We start from the raw sequence: 27061 nt of genomic DNA on the forward strand, positions 1-27061 counted from the left end.
AAATTTTAAACAAAAAATGAATGGGAACAAAAACCCCCCAAAAATAACAACTCTGTGGGTACAATTTTAAATTTATTGTGATCTTAATTGAAAAAATTTCCCCTTTTTGTGGAATTTTCCCGTGATATTATTTATGCTTTAAGTACTGCAGATTTAAACCAAACACCTTTAAAAAAAAAAATAGGAAAAAAAATAAAAAAATAAAAATTTTAATTTCGGTGTATTTGGGAAATAATTAATTTTTTAAAGAGGTTGAAAAAAAGTTTTAAAAACTAATTTTTTTAAAAAAAATTTTAAAAAATTTTAAAAAATTAAATAATTTTTTAAATTTTTTGTTTTTTTATAATGTACAAAAAATTTATGAAAAAAAATAAAGGAATATTTTTTTTTTTATGTTGAAGCCACAAGGGAAAAAAAAATCATAAAACGGTTTACCTGTGGGCCTTTCCCAGGCCCAGTCCTTGGTACAGGTATCTTTGACACTTACTAAATTTTTTTTCAAATTCCCGCCCCAAACTTCCCAAATTTCACAGCTGGGGGAAAAAAAGCTTTGGAAAAGCAGGAAAAGCAGCCCCTTTTTAAAGTGGGAAAAAAAAAGGTTTTGGGAAAAGAAAATTGGAATTTAGCTGCTAAAAAAAAGTTGAAAAAATTTTTAAAAAAAAACCCTGCTTCCGGGAATTTGGGAATTTAATTGCCAAGGAAAAATTTCAAAAAAAATAACAGAAAAAAAAATAATAAAAATAATAATGATAATGAGGGGGATATTAAAAAGAGAATAAATAAATATTTCAGGATCTGGAACTTCAACCCCAGCGTAAACGTATTTAAAAGATTAATTTTAAAAAAAAAAAAAAATATATATAAAATACCTGTTTAAAAAACAAAAAAATATTGTGAAAGATATGAAAATTAAAATCCTATTCAATTTGATACAGCCTTAAAAAAACTTTTCTTGGGAAAAAAAGTTTAAACAACAAAAAAAAAGGGTATCACTTTACAAAATTTAAAATAGAAAAACCATATTTTTTTTATTTTTTTTAAAAGCTTAAATTTTTAAGTAATTTTAAAGTAAATTTAAACCCTGCTAATGGGAATAAATTTTGGGCCGATGGAAATGAAAATCAAATTGCCCCCAATTAATAAGGGTGGGTTCCTTTTAATTTTATCATAATGGTTAAACAAAAAAGGGAAAAAATTTTTATAGGATTTTTAAAATTTTAAAACAAAAATAACAAAAATAAAGAGTTTTTTGGGTTTAATTGTCTGAAGATTTTTGCAAAAAAAAAACTGGAACAAACGAATATATTTATTTAGATACTACTGATACTGCTGAAGCAGGAATGGCCCAAACTGGATATAAAGTGGGTTTTTTTCTTTTTTAGGGAAATTTCCCAAACCCGGGTGGGAAAGAGGTAAAAAGCTAAAATTCCATTTAAAAAATTATTCCCTTTTTTTTAGGTTTTGAAAATAATAATTTTAAAACCCCCAAGTCAAATTTCCCAAAAAAACACTCAGCCCGACAGATGATGAGAAATTTTTTTTTTAGAGCTAATGCTGCTGATGCTGGAGAGTAATTGTAAAAAAAATTAATTCTATGGGTTCCCTTTTTATTTTTAATGAAAATTTTGGGCTTTAAATTTTAAATTTCTGAAAGATTTCCCAAAAACAAGAGGCATACCTACGGGAAATGGTGACACAATCCCCTAAACACAAAAAAACCCAACAAAACATTTGAATTTAAAAGCTGGGGTAAAAAAAACCACAACATGGGATTTGTTTATTTACAACGACCCGATAAAAGTAATTTACAAAAACAAATCCACAATTTTTTAGATTTCATTTAGAATTAATTCAGCAAATAAAAAATTTCACTTTTGGGGCTCTTGCGTCTTTTAAGTTGGGAAAAGGTGTTTTTTACCAGAAACAGAATAACAAGTATATCAAGAATAAACGATACGAAAATTTAAATTTTTAATATTTAAAAAAAATAACAAAACTACTGGAATCCCCCTAAATAATCAAATTTTTATTTTTATTTTTGGGTTTTTTCATTTAACTTTGAAAATAAAAAGGAATAACTACAAAAATCCTAAACAATTTAAAATTAACAGCTAAAATTTAAAATTTTTTCCCCCGGGAGCTAAAATTCGTGTTCAAAGCAACTGTAATTTTTATAAGAAACGTCGAAATAAATACTATTGGAAATGAACTTGTTTTTGTTTAAATAAATAAACTTTAAAAATAAAACTAAAATTTTTTAAAATTTTAAAAAAATAATGGGTTTAAATTTTTTTTTGAATATAAAAATTAACCTAACAATGGCAAAAAGGGAAAAATTTTCCCCAAGCTTAAAATAAAAAAAATTTCCCCAACCTTTTTTAAATTAAAAAAATGAAAAAATTACATTGGGGGCTTCCCCCCTTTAAATTTTAAAAAAAAACAAATTAATTTAAATTAAAAAAAAACTGTTTTTTCCCCCAAAAAAAAGATTTGAAATTAAAATTTTTAAAAAAAAAAAAAGTCCATTTAAGGGCAAAATGGCGGGTTTTTTGGAGCTTTGGGGGTTTTTTAGGAAAAAACAAAAAAATTTTTCCAATGGCAGGGAAAAATAGTTCCAAAAATATTACCCCTCTAGCAAACGGCCCCTTTGGGCTGGGGTTGCCATCTGGTGAAATAAAATTAAATTGAAATGGGGAAAATTTCAGTAGCAAAAGATAAAAAAAAATATAATTCCCATAAACTTACCCTAATCAAAAAAAGCAACTAGTAGGAACTGGAGTGATTAAATTTAAAACAAAAAAAAAAAAACAAGACGGGGGGGGTTTTCCCGGGTATGCTGGGGCTATTCCAAAGGGTACCTTTTTAATTTAAACTTTGTTTTAAATGGAAAGGGCTACAGATTTATTCACCCAAAAGGGGAAACCCTTTCAGACGAATTTTCCCATAGTAAAAAAAAAAAAAAAAATTTAAAAACAAACCAATTTTTTAACTTTTAAAATTTAACAATGGTAAAACAATTAAAAATTTTTAAAAAATTTAGGGGGGTATTTAGTAAAAAAATTTTTTTAAAAATTTAAAAAAAAAGAAAGATGTGAATTATAAATTTGGGCCCACTCTGCTGGACCGGAAAAACCTTTGGGGTTTTTTACTTAAAAAACATGTACTTCAAAACCATTTGGGCTTCCTCCACCAAAAAAAGTAAAATTTTGATTATTTCCCGGAATTTAAAGGGATAACAACATACAATATCAAGACAAAACAAGTTTCACTCTGTGGTTATTATTGTTTATTTTTTTATTAAAATGTTTTCAAATGGTAAAAAACCCTTTATTAAATTAAAGGTATAAAATACTAAAATTTAACAATCAAAGAGTAAATGAACAAAAAATTAAAAAATTTTTTTTTTAAAATGATTTTAAAAAATTTTCAAAAAACGTAATATTTTCCTTTAAATAAAAACAAAAATGTAAACCAAAACGTTTATTCCATACTACTCCCCCAAAAGGGGTATACGGGAAATGGAAAAAGGGGTTTTCACTGTAAAAATTACTAAAAAATAAAGTATAGAAAAAATAAAAAAAAACTTGAACGGGGTGACGTGCGTTTAAAATTTAAAAAATTACTAAAAAATTTAAAAGTAAAAAATAGAAATTCCACAATGTTTTAAAATTTGAATTGGGAAAGGAAATTTACTTTCGTTTACAGTGAAACCCTTACCCATAAATAAAAGTAAGAAAAAAAATTCCACTAATGTTAAAAAAAAAAATTGAACGGAAGTGCAAAGGTTTTTCAGGTAAATTTTCTATAAATAAATTGAAAATTTTTACATGGAATCCCCTTCAAAAGATTCCTACTTTTAAAATAGGGTTTGGGGGGGGGGCCAATTCAACTCTGTACAAATTTCCCTTTAAATTTTTTTCCTGTTTTTTTATTAAAGTTCCATGTTTAAAAACAAAAACTTTAATAAATTCTTTTTTTTTCTCAATTATTTTTAAAACTAAAGCCTTTTTGACAAATAGGAATCTGGTAAGGTACAAAAACTGAATAAAATAAAGTCCCCCGACACAATCCTTTGGGGGAAAATGATTTTAAATTTTTTTAAAAATTTAAAACCAATCGAAAGTGTACAATAAACAAAATTTTCCTTTGTTTCTGTATACTTTTGCTTGGGCTAAATTTCTAATCTTTCAAAAACATTTGTCCTCCCCTTGAAATATCCACATTAAAAATTTCTAAAAAACCCCCTCTTGTCCCAATGAAAAATTTGTAATTTTTTCTTTAAAACTTTTTCTTTTAAAAGTACTCCTTTTTTTTCCCCCCCCTTTTTTGGGTTACATTTATCAACCAATTTCTTGTAATATTTGAACTGAATGTTGTAGCCCATTCTTGGCATACAAAATCTTCTTTGTAATTATCTTTTAAATGAGTTGTTAATTCCATCAAATCTTTTAACAGGTCTACGACCATTTTTCAGAAAATGTCTCGTAAATCCCATATAACATTTTCAGAAAATACGTCAGTTATTTACAACCAGATTTTCCGAAAATATGATAAAACGAAAGTAAAGTAAATATGTTAGTTATTTATAACCAGGTTTTCCGAAAATACAAGAAAACGAAAGTACAGTAAATATGTCAGTTATTTATAACCGGGTTTTCCGAAAATACGGGAAAACGAAAGTAAAGTTAAAAACCTGTGGGTTTTAAATTGTCCAGCATTAGTTGGTTCGGACTAAGGATTAAAGGTTAAATTAGGTCAGATTGGCTTAGAAACGCTATATTTATAACTACTAGCCAGAGTTACAGGTCCTGGATACTGCACTTCCTTTCAATAACTTCTATATTTGTGCGAAGTATCAAGTCATTCCTTCTTATTAGTTTTCAAATTATGCTCCAAACAAACTTTTTTCACATAAGGGGAGATAATTCAAAAATGCAGTCAGTTAGAGTTATGGTTCTTTGACACTGCACTTCCTCTCACTGACCTTTATCAATATGTTAAGTAACAAGTCAATCCCTTCCATAGTTTTGGACTTAGCTTTTTACAAAAAGGAAGATAATGCAAACTAATGCAAACAAGAGGGTCACTGACCCTAAAGCGCTCACATGTGTACAAGGCTTCAAGTGTGCTTGCATAAGTACAGAGTTAGGTTTCTTCTATGTTAGCCTATATTATATACATGTCACACACACTTCTGAACCTATGGCAATAATTTGAACAATTATGGTAGACATTAAAAATCTGATATCACATGCCAAATATCAAGGCTCTAGCTATTATTGATTCAGAGAAGAAAAGTGACAACGCCCCCTGGCGGCCATGTTTTTTGACGAATCAGAATAATTTGAACAATCTTGGTAGAGGGTCACACAAGAACCATTTGTGTAAAATTATTTTAAAATCGTGATTGCAGTTTCAAACAAAAAGATTTTTAAAGTTTCCACTATATACATATAGGGAAAAGTGACCACACCCTCTAGCGGCCATGTTTTTTGACGAATCAAAATAATTTGAACAATCTTGGTAGAGGACCACACAAGGACCACTGGTGTAAAATTATTCTAAAATTGGGCAAGCAGTTTCACACAAGAAGATTTTTAAAGTTTCCACTATATAGGGAAAAGTGACCACACCCTCTGGCGGCCATGTTTTTTGACGAATCAAAATAATTTGAACAATCTTGGTAGAGGGTCACACAAGGACCATTTGTGTAAAATTATTCTAAAATCGGGCAAGCAGTTTCACACAAGAAGATTTTTAAAGTTTCCACTATATACATATAGGGAAAAGTGACCACGCCCTCCAACGGCCATGTTTTTTTGACTAATCGGTATAATTTGAAAAATCTTGGTAGAGGGTAACATAAGGAACATTTTTGTGAAATTATTTCAAAATTGGACCTTCGGCTTAGGTGGAGATGTCGTTTGAAGTTTTTTCTATTTTTAGCTCTAAGCAGCCCCTATGTGCAACCAAGCAGAACTGTTTCAAAAACTTTGGTAGAGGACCATCCAAGGAACATCATGGCCAAGTTTCATCAAAATCCATTCATTGGTTCTGGAGGAGATGTCGTTTAAACACAAATGTTGACGAGGGATGGACGCAGGCACTCACGACGGACGCCGGACACAGCATGATCACAATGCCCTCTCTCTACTGAGCTAAGCTGGCGGGCTTCACACAAGTAGTTATTGAGAGTGTAACAAGTGCAATATCCCTACATATTCTTTGAACAATCAGGCTAAAAATACACAAATGACTTTCAAACTACAGCCAATATTGCCGCAGCTGCCATGTTGCTTTTATTCAGATACACCAGGGTTATAGCATGTCACTAGCAGAAAGTTTGGAACTGTGCACAAGGAATTATACCATCACAAATTTTAACTGAACAGACAATCAAATTGTGTGTTACAAACATCTAGTGTGTTAAAATATTAAAGTAACTTTAGCTACCTTTTCTATGTTTTCGAATTTCTCTCTCCACAGACAATCCTTCAATCACGGCACTGAAATGCAAATTTAGAAAATGTCATAATAAACTAGGTGTGTGTCCAAAGGACACTGTTGACCCATTTCCTGTCAATGTACGTGGTTTGACAACTTCTATGTCCTTATTGCATAATTTTGACTAAATCAAGGGCCATAACTCAGGTCTTGTAAACTGAAATATAAAAAAAATCTCAGCTGCACAAATTCACATACTAGATAATATCCCTACATGGCTTCATGACTCTTGGTGAAATATTTTTAAGATATATGCAACACAAACTTTCAGCACATTATGTGTATTTTTCACTAAGACAATGACCACAACTCTAGTCTGGTTATAAGTAATCCCAAACAGAACAATTTCATATGCTATGTAACAATCCCCTCATGTTTTGTGACTCTAAGTCAAATACTTTTTGAGATACATGCGACACAAACTTTTATCTCATTTATGCATATTTTTGACAATCAAGGGCCCTAACTCTTGTCTGACTGATAAAAATCTAAAACAAAATTCAACTTCACATGCTTAACAAGAGCTCGTCGAACACGAAATGCCCCCCTTGATGCATTTAGTAATTGCACAAGGAACAGAAATTATATGCACACTGTAAATAAGTATATGTAAACCATGTGACCCACAGGGCGGAGCCATATTTGACCCTTGGGGAATAATTTGAATAATCTTAGTAGAGGATCACTAGATGATGTCATATACATAATATCAAAGCCCTAGGCCCTGTGGTTTTGGACAAGAGGTTTTTCAAAGTCTTTTTTCCTATATAAGGCTATATAAACCATGTGACCCTAGGGGTGGGGCCATATTTGACCCCAGGGAAATAATCTGAACAATCTTGGTAGAGGACCACTAGATTTTGCTACATACCAAATATCAAAGCCCTAGGCCCTATGGTTTTGGACAAGAAGATCAGAAACCATTTAACTGTTCCTGGTCAATGTGACCTTGACCTTTGACCTAATGACCTCAAAATCAATAGGGGTCACCTGCTGGTCATGACCAACCTCCCTATCAACTTTCGTGATCCTAGGCCTAAGCGTTCTTGAGTTAACATCCGGAAACTGTTTTACTGTTCAGGGTCACTGTGACCTTGACCTTTAACATACTGACCTCAAAATCAATAGGGGTCATCTGCTGGTCATGGCCAACCTAACTATCAATTTTCCTGACACTAGGCCCAAGTGTTCTTGAGTTATTGCCTGGAAACCATTTTACTGTTCCTGGTCACTGTGACCTTGACCTTTGACATACTGACCTCAAAATCAATAGGGGTCACCTGCTGGTCATGACCAACCTCCCTATCAACTTTCGTGATCCTAGGCCTAAGCGTTCTTGAGTTATCATCCGGAAACTGTTTTACTGTTCAGGGTCACTGCGACCTTGACCTTTAACATACTGACCTCAAAATCAATAGGGGTCATCTGCTGGTCATGACCAACCTCCCTATCAACTTTCATGATCCTAGGCCCAAGTGTTATTGAGTTATCATCCGGAAACCGTTTTACTATTCAGGGTCACTGTGACCTTGACCTTTGACATACAGACCTCAAAATCAATAGGGGTCATCTACTGGTGATGACCAACCTCCCTATCAACTTTCATGATCCTAGGCCCATGCGTTCTTGAGTTATCATCCGGAAACGGATAGGTCTACATTACGACCGACCGACCGACCGACCGACAGACCGACCGACATCTGCAAAACAATATACCCCTCCTTTTTCAAAGGGGGGCATAACTAGAAGATGCTTTTGTAAAAAAGCACATGTCTCCCCCAATGCATAGTAGTAATAGGCAAGAAGTCAATAGGGGACAGGAGCGAAAGTCAAAGAGACACTGATGGTTGGCTGCAATAGGGATCATGTACTCAGCATGATGTCCAATTATCCCATGAAGTTTCAACATACTGGGCCTAGTGGTTCTCAAGTTATTGATTGGAAATGCTTTTCCATGTTTGGGCCCCTGTGACCTTGCCCTCTGATTAAATGAACCCAAAATCATTAGGGCTCTTCTACTCTGCATGTCCAATCATCCTATGAAGTTTCAACATTCTAGATCAAGTGGTTTTCAAGTTATTGATGCGAAAGAGTTTTCCATGTTCAGGCCCCTGTGACCTTGACTTTTGCTCAAGTGACCCCAAAAACAAAAAGGGTCATCTACTCTGTAAGTCCTATCATTCTAGGAAGTGTGAAGGGTCTGGGTCAAATGACTGAGATCTTATTGTGACTTAAGCTGTGTATAAGTATGGTTAAAATCAACTGTAAAATGTCACTCTTTCAGGCCGGTCAATCAGGCGCCATAACTCCGGAACCTATGATTGGATCTGACAGCTATATGGGACTTAATGCTATCACCTAGTTTCATAACCCCGAAGAGATATGTGAAGTTTCAATTCATTATCTGCATTAGTTTTGAAGATGGAACTTGCATGTAAAACTTTTTCCACAATTTTCTAAGTCCAAAATTGGGGCATAATTTGGCCAAAATACAAGTCAGAGATATGGGACATACTCCAGTGAGGTTAGTAACTGACCTAGAAAAAGAAAAAAATAAGTTTCAAATCTATATGCCTTTAAGTAATAGCTGTATGTACTTGCATGCAAAACTTTAACTAGGATTTTCTAAGTCCAAAAGGGGGCATAATTTGACCAAAATGCATGTCATAGTTATGGGACTTGATGCTATCAACTAGTTTCATAACCCAGAAGACACATGTGAAGTTTCAATTCAATATCTGCATTAGTTCTAGAGGTAGAAACTTGCATGCAAAACTTTATCCAGAGTTTTCTAAGGCCAAAAGGGGGCATAATTTGCTCAAAATACATGTCAGAGTTATGGGACTTGACCCAGTGAGGTTGGTAAATGACCTAGAAAAGAAAAAATAAGTTTCAAAGCTATATGCCTTTAAGTATTAGCTTCAATTTTGGCCAAAATGTAGGTCAGAGTTATGGGACTTGATGCTATCATCTAGTTTCATAACCCCGAAGACACATTTGAAGTTTCAATGCTATATCTGCATTAGTTTTGGAGATAGTAACATGCATGTAAAACTTTAACCAGGATTTTCTAAGTTCAAAAGGGGGGATAATTTGGCCAAAATACATGTCAAAGTTACGGGACTTGACCTTGAGTGTGGTTGGTAATTGATCTAGAAAAAGAAAAATTAAGTTTCAAAGCTATATGCCTTTAAATGATAGCCATATGTACTTGCATGCAAAACTCTAACCAAGGTGTGACGCCGACACTGATGCCGATGCCGACGCCAGGGTGAGTAGAAAAGCTAGACTATTCTTTGTATAGTCAAGCTAATTGTTGTTACCTACTGTTCCTACAGCCACCTAAGTATGCAAATGTAAGCACAAGCAGATGGACGGAAAGATGCAGCCTATTTCTATGTCACCTTTTCTTTCTTCGAAAAAGGCGAGGGACAATTATGACAAACATAGAAAAAGTTATCAATTATGTAGACTTCTACGGATAACAATGAAACTAAAATAAACTGAAAAGAGTTAAATATCTCTATTTTCCTTATTCTTTCAATACAAAATACCTTTGGAGGTTCATGTTCTTCAAACCTGGATAACAATAGGGCCATAATGGCCCTATATCGCTCACCTGTTATCATTGGACAAGAAGGTAAAAAAATTATAATCAAGATCAATCAAAAGAATTATGAGAAAATATAGCTGAAATTTTCTTAAAGTTACTTCAAGGACAGGAACAAACAAGAGCACCGCCTTGGGGGTGCTGACGCTCATCTGACTTTTTTTGTGTAATAGAAATATTGTCCTACCCATGATTTTCTAAGTCTTAAAACGGCCATCATTCTTGCAAAAAGCAGGATAGAGTTATGTTTCTTGATGTACAGTGTCCACTTATGATGGTGAAAAACTGTTGCAAGTTTTAAAGCAATAGCTTTGATAGTTTATGAGAAAAGTTGACTTAAACATAATACTCAACCAAGAAAATGATTTTCTAAGTCCAAAAGGGGCAATAATTATTGCAAAAGCAGGATGGAGTTATGTTGCTTGCTGTACAGGGTCAGCTTATGATGGTGAACAAGTGTTGCAAGTTTCAAAGCAATAGCTTTGATAGTTTAAGAGAAAAAGTTGACCTAAACATAAAACTTAACCAAGAAATCTGATATTTTCTAAGTCCAAAAGGGGCCATAAATCTTGCAAAAAGCAGGACAGAGTTATGTTTCTTGCTATACAGGGTCAACTTATGATGGTGAACAAGTGTTGCAAGTTTTAAAGCAATAGCTTTTGATAGTATAGGATAAAAGCTGACCTAAACATAAAACTTAACCAAGAAAACTGATTTTCTAAGTCCAAAAGGGGCAATAAATCTTGCAAAAAGCAAGATGGAGTTATGTTTCTTGATGTACAGGGTCTGCTTATGATGGTGAACAAGTATTCCAAGTTTCAAAGCAATAGCTTTGATAGTTTAGGAGAAAAGTTGACCTAAACATAAAACTTAACCAAGAAATCTGATATTTTCTAAGTACAAAAGGGGCCATAAATCTTGCAAACAGCAAGATGGAGTTATGTTTCTTGCTATACAGGGTCAGCTTATGATGGTGAACAAGTATTCCAAGTTTCAAAGCAATAGCTTTGATAGTTTAGGAGAAAAGCTGACCTAAACATAAAACTTAACCAGCAGACGCACGCCGACGCCGACGCAGACGCCGACGCCGACAACCGCTCAAGTGATGACAATAACTCATCATTTTTTTTCAAAAAATCAGATGAGCTAAAAAGGGAAGAAATTTAACCAAAAAGAAAAAAAAAAAAAAGGTACAGATATGTCAAAATACACCTAAAAACTGGAGGTACCATCAACACACCCTATTACCTGATGTCCACCACGCCGAGGGATGCAGCTGCCACAGAGGTAGGAAATCAATAACGGTGAGTAGTGGTGTTAGTTTTTTGAGCTGTAACTTTTCATTTCGACTTTCAATGAAGATATTCTGGTGCAGGCATACGTGTATATGCCTAAACATAATTATTATATGATTAATCCTGGTCGCCAACTTTGCGAAATAAAGGAGTACTCAGCTGTTTAAATTGGAAGTTTATTAAAATTGATGCGAAAATCATACTCAACGGCCCAATTTGAAGTGGTTACAAAATAATTTGATCGGATTTACCTCACACGTCAAACGATCAATCATCTGGGGGAAATCCTGGCAAGTTTCAAGTCTGTCCGTACATCTATACCGACGTTTGGACCCTCCAAAGGGACCCGGGTATAGTCACGTATAATAAACTTTACCGCAGAGGGCATTTTTAAATGATGCCCATCCCGCCGAGGAGTCAAAATATAGGATATCGTTTATGGCAGAGGGAAATTTGGTGTAAAAACGTCTATTTTGACTGTTTGTTTTGCTTTTGAGAGGTCAGGGAATTATTTGCAGTATGCATTGTTTTTACTTGTGTTTAATAATGGGCGATTTTCAATGGTGAACACTGCTGTAACACAGTGTTAATCAGTCTAGATTGAACTTCTATGTATCTCCGACATTGTTTTGCTACTATAAGTCTTCGTTTTGTAAATTCAATTTTGTTTCAATTTCATTTATCATAAAATATACAGAAATAATGATATCGTAAGTCCTGATGGTATCGGTACATGCGTTCTTGCTGGATTCAGTGTTGAATTTACGGTTTATATTAAATGTTAAATCATTTTGCAATCAGTCTAGGTTGTATTTATATATATCTCCTACATTGCATACAATCTGATACTGTACATGTATAGAGTTGTTTTGCTATTTTGTAAAATCATTTTTTGTTTCTTTTTTTATCATAATATACAGATATTTGCTGCCAGCAGTCCTGGTATTTGTGTTGAAGATCTTGCTGGATTCAGTGTTGAATATAGGTTAATATCAAATTGTTTTGCATTATCAAGCTTTCATACTAAGAGGCTACTGATAGTAACATAGTTCTACATAAAAGATCAGATAGGCTAGAAAATTTAAATATATTTGTTGTCAGTGGCATAAGTCAAGTGATCGGTTCTAAATAAAGCTGTTATACATTAATCGTTTACAGAAATGTTCTAAACAATTTATCTTGTATTCAATTTCAGAACCAAAGATGGAGGCATACATGTGTTATTACTGTAACAATGATTTTGAAGTTAACACTGGAGTGATTGACCATTTAGTTAATTGTCATGTCAAGAGAGATCTATCAAAATGAAATGGAAATAACTAAACCACCTGTTATTACTGAGTTACTATCTGAAATGAAGATTTCATTTTGATCGATCTCTCTTGACAACTTTAAAGATGTAGGCCTATTCAATTTTGATATTTTGGCCTGTAACTTCGATAAATGCCCACACGCTGGTCGCTAGAAATGACTATTTCACTTTCATTTGGAATCACGTCAGTATATGTTTTTTGTCCTATATCCAGCATTCCAAATATTTTCACCTGTTTCCAGTTCTCTGTAACTAAATGGTCAATCACTCTAGCGTAAGTTGCAAATCAGTGTCTTAGCATTTTTTTTTAAACAATTCTCATATATTTCAAATACATATGCTTAAATACTGTGTTAAGCTATATGATCTGATTGTGTATTTAAATGAAAGCTGTATATAATAAATGCAAAACAATTTAATATCTAATATTAACCGTAACTTCAACACTGAATCCTGCAAGAACGAAAGTACCAGAACTTAAGATATCATTATTTCTGTATATTTCATCATCAAAGAAATTGAAACAAAAATGAATTTACAAAATGAACATTTACAGCAGCAGATCCAATCTATACATGTAGCAGATAATATGCAATGTCGGACATAGATAGAAATACAATCTAGACTGACTAACACTGTGCTACAGCGGTGTTCGCCATTGAAAATCGCCCATTATTAAACATAAGTATAATCAAAGCATACTGCAAATGATTCCATGACCTCCAAAGTCTTAAAAGCGAAACAAACAGGCAAAATAGACGTTTTTACACCAAATTTCCCTCTGCCATAAACGGTATCCTATATTTTGACTCCTCGGCGGGGTGGGCATCGTTTAAAAATGCCCTCTGCCGTAAAGTTTATCATGCATGACTATACCCGGGTCCCTCTGGAGGGTCAGAACGTCGGTGTAGACGTATGGACAGACTTGAAACTTGCCAGGATTATCCCCAGATGATTGTTCGTATGACATGTGAGGTAAATCCGATCAAAATATTTTGAAAACACTTCGAATTGGGCCGTTGAATATAATTTTCACATCAATTCTAATAAACATCCAATTTAAACAGCTGAATTCTTCTTTATTTTGCAAACTTGGCGACCAGGATTGATTATCTAATATGTTAAGGCATTTACACGTATGCTTGCACCAGAATATTTTCATGTTGTTATTTGTTTTTTTGGTTAAACGCCGTTGTTCAACATATTTACAGTCAGTAACGCGGCATTAACCTAACCAGTGTTCCTGATTCTGTACCATACCAACCTGTTCTCCGCAAGTAACTGCCACTTCCACACATGATTATCAGAGGTGGAGACTCATGATTTCAGACACAATGTTCGTTTATCAAATAGTCACGAAACATACGCCCCCTGAGGATCGAACTCGCGACCGCATCCAAACCAACGCTCATTACCTACTGACTAAGCGGCGGGCTGAATATTTTCATGGAAAAAGTCGAAATGAAACAATACAGCTCAAAAGACTAAACACCACATCACGTATGTGATTTCCTACCTCTGTGGCAAGCCGCATCCCTCGGCGTGGTAGACATCAGGTAATAGGTGGATCCATGTTGTACCACATGAGAAGTGGTCTCGGTTCTTCCCTACGGCCAATAATAAAAAGTTACAAATAAGCTATATAGTAACATAAAGGAAGTTATTAAAAAAATATTGTAAGTGAGCAAAAGAAGGATCTGCAAATAAAAACAAGAGCACTGCAATCAACGCAAATGCAGAGCAATATACACACAAAACAAGTCATATGACTTGACCCCTAAGTGTGACCTTGACTTAGAAGTGAGCATCCGATACTGCTCTGCACGTCGTTTCAATGAGTGAACACTGTGTCGGTTCTTTGAAATCCTTCAAGGGTTCAAGAGTTACAGAGCGGAAGGGAAATGCTAACCACAGACAACACCGAGGCAACAACATAATACGTCCTTCAGGCATATAAAAAGAATCACGATCTTAAGGTGATACAAGCTGTGTGTCAAATCATAAATGAAGCTGCTATTGTGCAGACAAGGTGAAAATAGCTAATTTTGGCCCTTTCAGGGACCATAACTCTGGAACCCATTATGGGATCTGGCCGGTTTAAGAAAGGAACCAAAATCTTATGGTGACACAAGTTTTGTGCAAGTTTGGTTAAAATAAAATCATAAATGAAGCTGCTATCGTGCAGACAAGGTCAAAATAGCTAATTTTAGCCCTTTCAGGGGCCATAACTCTGGAACCCATAATGGGATCTGGCCAGTTCAAGAAAGGAACTAAGACCTTATGGTGATACAAGTTGTGTGCAAGTTTGGTAAAATTAAAATCGTAAATGAAGCTGCTATTGTGCAGACAAGGTCAAAATAGCTAACTTTGGCCCTTTCAGGGGCCATAACTCTGGAACCCATTATGGGATCTGGCGGGTTCAAGAAGGAAACAAGATCTTATGGTGACACAAGTTTGTGCAAGTTTGATTAATTCAAGTTAAATGAAGCTGCTACTGTGCAGACAAGGTCAAAATAGCTAATTCGGCCCACAGGCCATAACTCTGGATCCATAAGAATTGCCAGTTCAATGAAACAAAGATCTATGTGATACAAGTTGTGTGCAAGTTTGTAATAAAATCATAAATGAAGCGCTATGTGCAGACAAGGTCAAATAGCTAAGTTTAGCCCTTTCAGGGGCCATAACTCTGGAACCCATTATGGGATCTGGCCGGTTCAAGAAAGGAACCGAGATCTTATGGTGAGACAAGTTGTGTGCAAGCTTGATTAAATTCAAATCATAAATGAAGCTGCTACTGTGCAGACAAGGTCAAAATAGCTAATTCTGGCCCTATCAGGGGCCAGAACTCTAGATCCCAAAATGGAATCTGGCCAGTTCAAGAAAGGAACCAAGATCTTGTGGTGATACAAGTTGTGTGCAAGTTTGGTAAAAATCAAATCATAAATGAAGCTGCTATTGTGCAGACAAGGTCAAAATAGATAATTTTGGCCCTTTCAGGGGCCGTAACTCTGGAACCCATTATGGGATCTGGCCGGTTCAAGAAAGGAACCGAGATCTTATGGTGACGTATGTATTGTGCAAGTTTGGTTAAAACAAGAGGGCCATGACGGCCCTGTATCGCTCACCTGAGTACCATTGCTCAAAATGATATGATCAAGTTTTGACATAGAGCACATAGGCATACACATTAATTAACATTTTCTTGTAACAGTCCCATTTGACCTAGTCAGGGCCAATTTCCATACCAAGTTTGAGGGTCCTAGGCTCAAATGCTGCATTTTTGTACCAACATGACTATTCCTTACCCTGGAAGACTTAAATAACATTTAAAACCAATCTCATTAGATGCTGCTGAGATATATTCCTTTACATAAAATAAAGGGAGGTAATTTGTCATAAATTCAGTCAAAAGTTATGTCCGAGTCCATCTGATGACACAAATGACATTTCAAATCAGTATCTTCATTGGTTACTGAGATACACCCATTCTAATTTGAAACAAAGGGAGGTAATTTGAAATAAAATCAGTCCATAGTTATCTACCCTGATTGCCTAAGTCCAACTAAAGTTTGTTTGTTTTGTTGGATTTAACGTCGCACCGACACAGGATAGTCATAAGGCGACTTCCAGCTTTAATGGGGAGGAAGACCCAGGTGCCCCTCCGTGCATTATTCAACATCAGCGGGAGGGTAGAACCACGACCTTCGGTAGCACTGGATGCTTCCCACATGAGAAATCACGCCGAGTGAGGCTCGAACCCACATCGATGAGGGCAAGTGATTGAATCACGCCTACCACTCGCAACGAGGCCCCCAACTAAAGCATAATGAATTCAAATGAGTTCATAAAAATTATCGAATAATCCATTTTTATTAAAATCAGGGGAGGTATCAGCACTGGTATAGCCATTAGAAGATAAAGTTACAAGCCTAACAACAATATATTAGTAAAGTATTCATACGTATAAATTTCAATCAAAAGTATCTAATATGACTATTTCATAACCATGGAAGACATAAATACGTTTCAAACCATCTCATTAGAAGTCGCTAAGGTATTCATTTAGATAAAAATAAAGGGAGTAATTTGTCATAATCAGTCAATATTATCTTACTGATTGTCAAGTCCATCTCTTGAAATAATGAAATTCAGATCAGTATCTTCATTAGTTACGGAGATTCCATTGATTTGAAATAAAGGGAGGTAATTGATAAAATCAGTCCACAATCATCTACCCTGATTGTCTCAGTCCAACTAATGACAATAATGAAATTTCAAATAAGTCCTATAAGTACTTACTGATATAAATCCATTTTGATTACAATCAGGGGAGGTAATCAGATAAAAAAAACTCTGGAAGCTATGATTGGATCTGACAGATTCATCATGGAATCCAAGATTTATTGTTGTTGAAAATATTTTGGAAGTTTGTATCAAATCAAACCATAAATGAAGTCTCTATACAGCTGCAAAAGCCAAAATAGCAAATTTTGGACTTTTAAGGAGTCATAACTCTGGAGCCCATAATGGAATCTAGCCAGTTCAAGAAAGGAACCAAGATCTTATGATGACACAAGTTTTGTGCAAGTTTGATTAAATTCAAATCATAAATGAAGCTGCTATTGTGCAGACAAGGTCAAAAAAGCTAATTCTGGCCCTATCAGGGGCCATAACTCTGGAACCCATAAAGGAATCTGGCCGGTTCAAGAAAGGACTGAGATCTTGTGGTGATACAAGTTGTGTGCAAGTTTGGTTAAAATAAAATCATAAATGAAGCTGCTATTGTGCAGACAAGGTCAAAATAGCAAATTTTGGCCCTTTCAAGAACCATAACTCTGAAACCCATAATGGAATCTGGCCAGATCAAGACAGGAACCAAGATCTTACAGTGATACAAGTTGTGTGCAAGTTTGGTAAAAATCAAATCATAAATAAAGCTGCTATTGTGCAGACAAGGTCAAAATAGCTAATTTTGGCCCTTTCAGGGACCATAACTCTGGAACCCATTATGGGATCTGGCCAGTTCAAGAAAGGAACCAAGATCTTATGGTGATACAAGTTGTGTGCAAGTTTGGTTAAAATAAAATCATAAATGAAACCACTATCGTGCAGACAAGAAATTGTTGACGGACGGATGCACAGACGACGGACAACGGACGAAGGGTGATCACAAAAGCCCACCTTGTCACTATATGACAGGTGAGCTAATAAAAGCATAAATGAAGCTGCTATTGTGCAGACAAGGTAAAAATAGCTAAGTTTTGCCCTTTCAGGGGCCATAACTCTGGAACCCATAATGGGATCTGGCCAGTTCAAGAAAGGAACCAAGCACTTATGGTGATACAAGTTGTGTGCAAGTTTGGTTAAAATAAAATCATAAATGAAACCAATATCGTGCAGACAAGAAATTATTGACGCACAAAAATAGTAAATTCTGGCCCTTTAAGAGGCAATAACTCTAGAACCCAAGATGGAATCTGGCCAGTTTTTGGAAGGAAATGAGATATCATGCCAATACAAGTTTTGTACAAGTTTGATCAAAATTGCTTGCAAAATGTGGTCTCTACAGTGTTCACAAGGAATTGTGGACAGACGGACGGACGACGGACGAAGGGTGATCACAAAAGCTCACCCTGTCACTACGTGACAGGTGAGCTAAAAACTGTACTTGAAGGGACAGAGATAAACAGAATTGAGATTGTAGCAGTAAAAACATTAAATTACACAAATACAAACAAGAGGACCATGATGGTCCTGAATCGCTCACCTCTTCCCACATGACCCAGTTTTGAGTATAACGTCGTTTTTTTCTATTATTTGACATAGTGACCTAGTTTTTGAGCTCATGTGACCCAATTTTGAATTTGACCTAGATATTATCAAGATAAAAATTCTGATCAAATTTCATGAAGATCCATTGAAAAATATGGTCTCTAGAGAGGTCACAAGGTTTTTCTATTATTTGACCTATTGACCTAGTTTTCAAAGGTATGTGACCCTGTTTTCAACTTGACCTAGATATCATCAAGGTGAACATTCTCACTAATTTTCATGAAGATCTCATGAAAAATATGGCCTCTAGAGAGGTCACAAGGTTTTTCTATTTTTATACCTACTGGCCTAGTTTTTGACCGCACGTGACCCAGTTTCGAAACTGACCTAGACATCATCAAGGTGAACATTCAGATCAATTTTCATGAAGATCCATTGAAAAATATGGCCTCTAGAGAGGTCAAAAGATTTTAATAATTTTAAGACATACCTAGTTTTTGACCACAGTTGACCCAGTTTCAAACTTGACTTAGATATCATCAAGATGAACATTCAGACCAATTTTCAAACAGATCCCATGAAAAGTATGGCCTCTAGAGAGGTCACAACGTTTTTTCATTATTTGACCTACTGACCTACTTTTTGAAGGCACTTAACCCAGTTTCGAACTTGACCTAGATACCATCAAGATGAACATTCTGACCAATTATTATGGAGATCCATTCACAAGTATGGCCTCTAGAGAGGTCACAAAGTTTTTCTATTTTTAGACCTACTGACCTAGTTTTTGACCGCACATGACCCTGTTTCGAACTTGACCTAGATATCATCAAGATGAACATTCAGACCAATTTTCATACAGATCCCGTGAAAAATATGGCCTTTAGAGAGGTCACAAGGTTTTTCTATTATTTGACCTACTGACCTAGTTTTTGATGGCACATGACCCATTTTCGAACTTGACCTAGATATAATCAAGATGAACATTCAAACCAAATTTCATACAGATCCCATGAAAAGTATAGCCTCTAGAGAGGTCACAAGGTTTTTCTATTATTTGACCTACTGACCTAGTTTTTGGCGGCACATGACCCACTTTCGAACCTGACTTAGATATCATCAAGGTGAACATTCTGACTAATTTTCATGAAGATCTCATGAAATATATGACCTCTAGAGAGGTCACAAGGTTTTTCTTTTTTTAGACCTACTGACCTAGTTTTTGACGGCACGTGACCCAGTTTCAAACTTGACCTAGATATCATCAAGGTGAACGTTCTGACCTATTTTCATGAAGATCTTGTGGCATATATGGCCTCTAGAGAGGTCACAAGGTTTTTTCTATTTTTAGACCTACTGACCTAGTTTTTGAAGGCACGTGACCCAGTTTCAAACCTGACCTAGATATCATCAAGGTGAACATTCTGACCAACTTTCATGAAGATCTTGTGAAATATATGGCCTCTAAAGAGGTCACAAAGTTTCTCTATTTTTAGACCTGCTGACCTAGTTTTTAAAGGCACGTGACCCAGTTTCGAACTTGACCTAGATATCATCAAGATGAACATTCTGACCATATTTCATAAAGATCCCACAAAAAATGTGACCTCTAGAGTCTAGACCTCACAAGCAAAAGTTTACGGACGGACGGACGGACGTACGCACGGACGACAGACGCTGCGTGATCACAAAAGCTCACCTTGTCACTATGTGACAGGTGAGCTAAAAAAACTAGAGCTATCACTAAAGGTGATGAATGTACCCACCTCATGCACTGACACAGTACATTGCAATTTGACACACACAAGATTGCATAATTATGTGGACTGTATGTATACAGACTGTGTGTATACTTTATTTTGTTGGGTTTAACGTCGCACCGACACAATTATAGGTCATATGGCGACTTTCCAGCTTTGATGGTGGAGGAAGACCCCAGGTGCCCCTCCGTGCATTATTTCATCACGAGCGGGTACCTGGGTAGAACCACCGACCTTCCGTAAGCCAGCTGGATAGCTTCCTCACATGAAGAATTCAACGCCCCGAGTGAGGCTCGAACCCACATCGGTGAGGGGCAAGTGATCTGAAGTCAGCGACCTTAACCACTCGGCCACGGAGGCCCCCTGTGTGTATACAGTATAGTAACAAAAAACAAAGTCCCATAACTATGCAGAATATTTATCTAAAAGAATGTAACATGCACCATGCACAACTAGGGTTAGTACTGATCACTTGTGTGAAGTTTCATTAAATTATGTGCAAGGGTTCGGAAGATTAGGCGCGCACAAGATTGCATATGCAGGCTGTATGTACATAGTATGTTAACAAGAAACAAAGTCCCATAACTCTGCAATTTTTACTGTTGAAAGAACCTAACATGCCCATGCACAACTACTGTTGTTACTGATCACTTGTGTGAAGTTTCATTAAATTGTGTCAAGGGGATGAGAAGAGATGGAGCGCACAAGATTGTGTCTATGTATATAGTACAGTAACAAAAAACAAAGTCCCGTAACTCTGCAATTTTTTTTTCTGAAAGAACCTAACATGCCCCATGCACAACTACTGTTGTTACTGATCACTTGTGTGAAGTTTCATTAAATTGTGTCAAGGGGATGAGGAGAGATGGAGCGCACAGGATTGTGTCTATGGACAGACAGACAGACAGACAACCTGAAACCAGTATACCCCCCCCCCCCTACAACTTTGTTGTAGGGGGATACAAAAATGCTGCGGTTCAACTAATTTGAATTTACCCTGGTAACAAGGTAACCTACCTCCTTAACAACCTTAAAATGTTAATGATGAAATGTAAAAACTCACATAAAATTAACAAGAGGGTCAAGATGACCCTGAATCGCTCACCTGAGCAATATGAGCCACATGTTTCAAACTTCTTTAAACAGTTTTAAAGACCTCTTTTAAAGCTTTCTAGAACTGTTTTCCTTTTTTCAATATCTCAAAAAATAAAAAAGTTATGACATTTTAAAGTTTGGTTAAATTGACCGAAATCTTGAAATTTTTTGCTATATAATTACTATTGAAACGCGTCAAGTTGACGGAACCGAGAATTATTTTTCAATCAACTCGCTGAAGTAATATTGCCATAACTTTTTTATTAATTGAGATACCTTCATGAAATTTGGAATAGTGTCAGATCGTCTATGCTCTTTATGGACATGATAATGAACTATTTAAAACACCAAGCTGATCTAAATCATGAATAAGTTAGTCAGGTTGATGCGATTTATTTTTCCAGTTTTTACATTTTTTTTTAAATAATTACAGTTGTCAGATACACATACATTTTCACAATCATTATAACAGATTCATTTAAATATTACTACAGAACAAGTGTAGATCTATACATTTATCATATATAAACATGTTTATAAATAAAATATAATATTTTCAAATAATATTGATTTCGTATCTTTCTGTCAAATATTTTTTCACTATCTAAGATTGCTACGACTTGCTAAAATTGTCTACCAGTTAAATAGTTTTACTTTTGATTAATAATTATTTCCACCTGCATTTCTTCATTTCAAGTTGCTCATAAAAACTATGATACATATTTATAAGAATGTCAGTGAAATGAAAAATGTCAGTTTTGAATTCAACTTCTAGTCTGGTTAACCGCTAACAGAAAAAGTCACTGCTGAACTGGCTGTATACTGTATTTAAGTGCTTATGTTCACTGACAAATCATCATCTACCCGCATTTTAGATGCCGCATTTATACAGTCTGGCACCAATTTCTGGCCAATCACGAACTGAATGTTTACAACTTGCATATCTTCTCTCAGTGGCCAGCTTACAACTGTTACAGTGAGTCATGAACTTGACAACCCCTGTAGAATCATCCATAATTTTCAGCACAGCCAGGGTACCAATAACTGTTGTCAGTTTTTACTGACAACGATTTTAATGCACAAAGACATTAAAGAAATCATTTGAACTGAACCCCAGTGTCTTGACAAAATGGTTGATTTCAATTAAAATGCCGTTTCTAAATGGTTTGATTGTTTTCTTGATATGCCCTTATTATTCTAAGTCTGACTTTGTGATACTGTGTGCTTCACAATCACAAAATGGGCCTGGGTATATCTCTGCCATTGCTGACCTGAAAAAGAACAAGAGGGCCAAGATGGCCCTCGGTCGCTCACCTGTGTAACATGCCATAACAGTGTAAACATGTTTTACCTAGTGATTACATGGAAACAAATATTCTGGCCAATTTTCAGTAAGATTGGACCAAAAAATGTGGCATCTTGAGTGTAAACAAGCATTTACTTTGATTTGACCTAGTGACCTAGTTTTTTACCCCACATGACCCAGATATGAACTTCTCCAAGACTTCATGATAACAAACATTCTGACCAAAATTTAGGAAGATAGAATAAACAAGAGCTGTCAGTGGACAGCGCACTCGACTATAATATAATCTCAGTGCTTGATAGTATAATATAAGCTATCAGTAGAACTTTAACATTACAATAAGCATATTCTAAGTCGAAAAGGGGCCATAATTCAGTCAAAATGCTTGATAGAGTTGCCTCCTCATTTTTACAGACTGGGGTCATGATGTTAAACAAGTATACAAAATATGAAAGCAATATCTCAATGGACTTTCAAAATATTTGGGGTGGTATTCAAACTTTCATGTTACATCCAATTTTTAGGTGTATTTTGACCTTTCTCTACCTCAGGTAAGGATTTTTGTGTGGACTTTTTTTTTTTTTTTAAGATTAACTTCCCTTAGTTGTTACTATAAATAACTTATATTGTAACTTTTTTATAACTGACCATTGGGAAAAACCAAGACCACTTTTCTGTGGTACAACATAGATGTTACTTTCAAATTTTAGGTGTATTTTAAGGTATCTCTGCCTGGTAAGGAGTTTTTTTGTGGATTCAGAAAAGCAAAAGAATTACAATAATTACTACACTGTAACACAACCACAGAATTAAAATTCTTCATTCACTTGTTTTTTTCTTTTTCTAGGTCAATTACCAACCTCACTGGGTCTAGTCCTATAACTCTGACATGTATTTTGAGCAAATTATGCCCCCTTTTGGACTTAGAAAATCCTGGTTAAAGTTTTTACATGCAAGTTACTATCTCCAAAACTAATGCAGATATTGTATTGACCTAGAAAAAGAAAAAAAAACAAGTGAATGAAGTATTGACTGCAAAATTCACACAGATCCAATAATTAAAATTCTGTGGGTAGGGGGTATCAAAGCAATAAAAATTCTGTTGGTGGTCCCCCAAAAACAATTAAAACTAGAAAATGCTTTTGTAAAAAAGCGCATGTCTCCCCCAATGCAAAGTCCTACAGGCAAGAAGTCAATAGGGGTCAGGAGCGAAAGTCAAAGAGACACTGATGGTTGGCTGCAATAGGGATCATCTACTTGGCATGTCCAGTCATCCCGCTAAATTTCAACACTCTTGGCCTAGTGGTTCTCAAGTCACTGTTCAGGCTCCTGTGACCTTGACCTTTGATCAAGTGACCTCAAAATAAATAGGGGTCATCTACTCTGCATGTCCAATCATCCTATTAAGTTTCAACATTGTTGGTCAAGTGGTTCTCAAGTTATTTCCAAAAAATGATTTTACATGAACAGGCCACTGTGACCTTGACCTTTAATAGACTGACCCCAAAATCAATAGGGGTCATCTACTCTGCATGTTCAATCATCCTATGAAGTTTCAACATTCTGGGTCAAGTGGTTCTCAAGTTATTGATCGGAACTGGTTATCAATGTTCAGGCCCCTGTGACCTTGACCTTTAACAGAGTGACCCCAAAAACAATAGGGGTCATTTACTCATGACCAATCATCCTATGAAGTTTCAACATTCTGGGTCAAGTAGTTCTCAAGTTATTGATCGGAAATTGTTTTCAATGTTCAGGCCCCTGTGACCTTGACCTTTGACGGAGTGACCCCAAAATCAATAGGGGTCATTTACTCTTCATGACCAATCATCCTATGAAGTTTCAACATTCTGGGTCAAGTGGTTCTCTAGTAATTGATTGGAAATGGTTTTCAATGTTCAGGCCCCTGTGACCTTGACCTTTGACGGAGTGACCCCAAAATCAATAGGGGTCATCTACTCTTCATGACCAATCATCCTATGAAATTTCAACATTCTGGGTCAAGTGGTTCTCTAGTTATTGATCGGAAATGGTTTTCAATGTTCAGGCCCCTGTGACCTTGACCTGTGACGGAGTGACCCCAAGATCAATAGGGGTCATCTACTTTTCATGACCAATCATCCTATGAAGTTTCAACATTCTGGGTCAAGTGGTTCTCTAGTTATTGATTGGAAATGGTTTTCAATGTTCAGGCCCCTGTGACCTTGACCTTTGATGGAGTGACCCCAAAATCAATAGGGGTCATCTTCTCTTCATGATCAATCATCCTATGAAGTTTCAACATTCTGGGTCAAGTGGTTCTCTAGTTATTGATCGGAAATGGTTTTCCATGTTCAGGCCCCTGTGACCTTGACCTTTGACGGAGTGACCCCAAAATCAATAGGGGTCATCTACTCTTCATGATCAATCATCCTATGAAGTTTCAACAATCTGGGTCAAGTGGTTCTCTAGTTATTGATCGGAAATGGTTTTCAATGTTCAGGCCCCTGTGACCTTGACCTTTGACGGAGTGACCCCAAGATCAATAGGGGTCATCTACTCTTCATGACCAATCATCCTATGAAGTTTCAACATTCTGGGTCAAGTGGTTCTCTAGTTATTGATTGGAAATGGTTTTCAATGTTCAGGCCCCTGTGACCTTGACCTTTGACGGAGTGACCCCATAAACAATAGGGGTCGTCTACTCCAGCAGCCCTACAACCCTATGAAGTTTGAAGGTTCTAGATCAAATGGTTCTCCAGTTATTGCTCGGAAATGAAGTGTGACGTACGGACGGACGAACGGAAGGACGGACGGACAGGGCAAAAACAATATGTCTCCTTGGGGAGACATAATTCTATAGGTGGTCCCCTAAAAATTGGAGCTCGTTCCTACCCCCCCCCCCCCCCCCCCACCAAGGCCTTTTTTCCTGGAACAGCCCTTATGTACAAATATGTGGATTTTTATACAATTAAAGGGCAATAACTCTTAATTTACAATAAATCCGAACGAAATTGTGTGTACACAACTACATTATGGTGATCTCAATTCTGTTTAAGTTTCATAGTTCTAGGTCAAATATATCAAAAGTTATGATGCAGAAATTGCCATATTTAATTAATTAATTAATTATACCAGATTTATATAGCGCCCTTTTCATGATAAACACGTTCAAAGGCGCTTTACATATAGCAAACGCAGCCACACAGGGCGCGAAATTCATCCTCTACTAGTACAGACACAGAGCGATCTGACCAGAGGGACAGAGTGAGATAAAGCCCCCAGAACAGACAGAGAGAACGTTTTAGATACAAACGTGTCCGGCTAACATAGCCTAGCTCTTTGCGAAGAGACAGTCTGGTTCTTTAACGTGCCCGGTGTATAGCACCGATACATGCGAAGCCGTCTTTCCTGGGAAGAACCAGTACAGGCCTCTAGTTAGGTGGGAGACACTCAAGAGCATCTCAGAAATTTCCAGTGCCTGGACCGGGATTCGAACCCCGGACCTCTGGATTGACAGTCAAGCGTGTTACCACTAGACCACCGGCCCACCTATACGCCCCAAGGGACATATTATGTTATACCCCCGGTGTCCGTCCATCCATTAGCAATTTCGTGTCCTTTATAGTTACCTACATAGTTAACACTAGAAACTTCTAAGGGCCATAACTCTGGTGTTACTTGGGCAATCTGACTGAAACTTGACGGGCAGCAAGAACTCATAGTGGAGAACATGTATATGAAGTTTTAAATAAATATTCCCAACCATTTCCTAGATATGGCTCCAGACGGACAGATGGACGGATGGACGGATGGACGGAAAGACGGATGGATGGACGGACAACGCCAAAACTATATCCCTCCGACTTTCGTCGGGGGATAATAATGATGATGCAGGAAAACAGACAATAGATGCCGACTATGCACCTATACTGCCGCACAATACAGATATTTTTCTGCCTCTTCGTATCTACTTGTGAAAAAAAAGCCTTCAGAAGTTTTTGATAGAATCAAGCTTTCATATCTTAGTTATTTTATCAGTTCAGTATGTTTACCTCAGTCCTTTTGCCTTTGATGGCATTTCTGTAGGCACTGCTCCTTTTCTTTGCTTGGCTGTGGTCTCAAACTGAGACAACAACTGACCAATGAGAGCTGATTCTGATCTCTCCTGGTCTCCTGGTAGTTCTTTCGACAATTTCACAGCCTCTGATACCAGCTTAGAATCAATGCTGTAATATAAAGGAGTTATCAGTGATGAAACAAGAGGGTCACTGACCCTAAAGCGCTCACCTGTGTAAATGGCTCAAATGTTTACATAACATAATGGTACAAGCTTAAGAGTTCTGCCAAGTGGGGCAATATGTATGCCCGGAGGGTTATATCAGAGGATGGGAGCAAAATTTAAAGAACTTGACTATTGAAGCCCAA

At 36.1% G+C, this 27061-nt stretch overlaps 1 protein-coding gene across 3 annotated transcripts in view; it reads right to left on the reverse strand.

Moving 5' to 3' along the window:
• Window positions 1-27061, reverse strand: part of LOC123551432 (28S ribosomal protein S31, mitochondrial-like) — a 201410-nt gene that overhangs the window by 123676 nt on the left and 50673 nt on the right. For all 3 annotated transcript variants that reach the window (XM_045340370.2, XM_045340369.2, XM_053540916.1), the window contains exons 4-5: window positions 26689-26862; window positions 6454-6506 (exon numbers count right to left, since the gene is read on the reverse strand). In XM_045340370.2, the coding sequence (XP_045196305.2) occupies window positions 6454-6506; window positions 26689-26862 (227 nt within the window). The remainder of the gene's footprint in view (window positions 1-6453; window positions 6507-26688; window positions 26863-27061) is intronic.

Source organism: Mercenaria mercenaria, chromosome 4 (genome assembly GCF_021730395.1).
Source record: "Mercenaria mercenaria strain notata chromosome 4, MADL_Memer_1, whole genome shotgun sequence".
Taxonomy (NCBI): domain Eukaryota; kingdom Metazoa; phylum Mollusca; class Bivalvia; order Venerida; family Veneridae; genus Mercenaria; species Mercenaria mercenaria.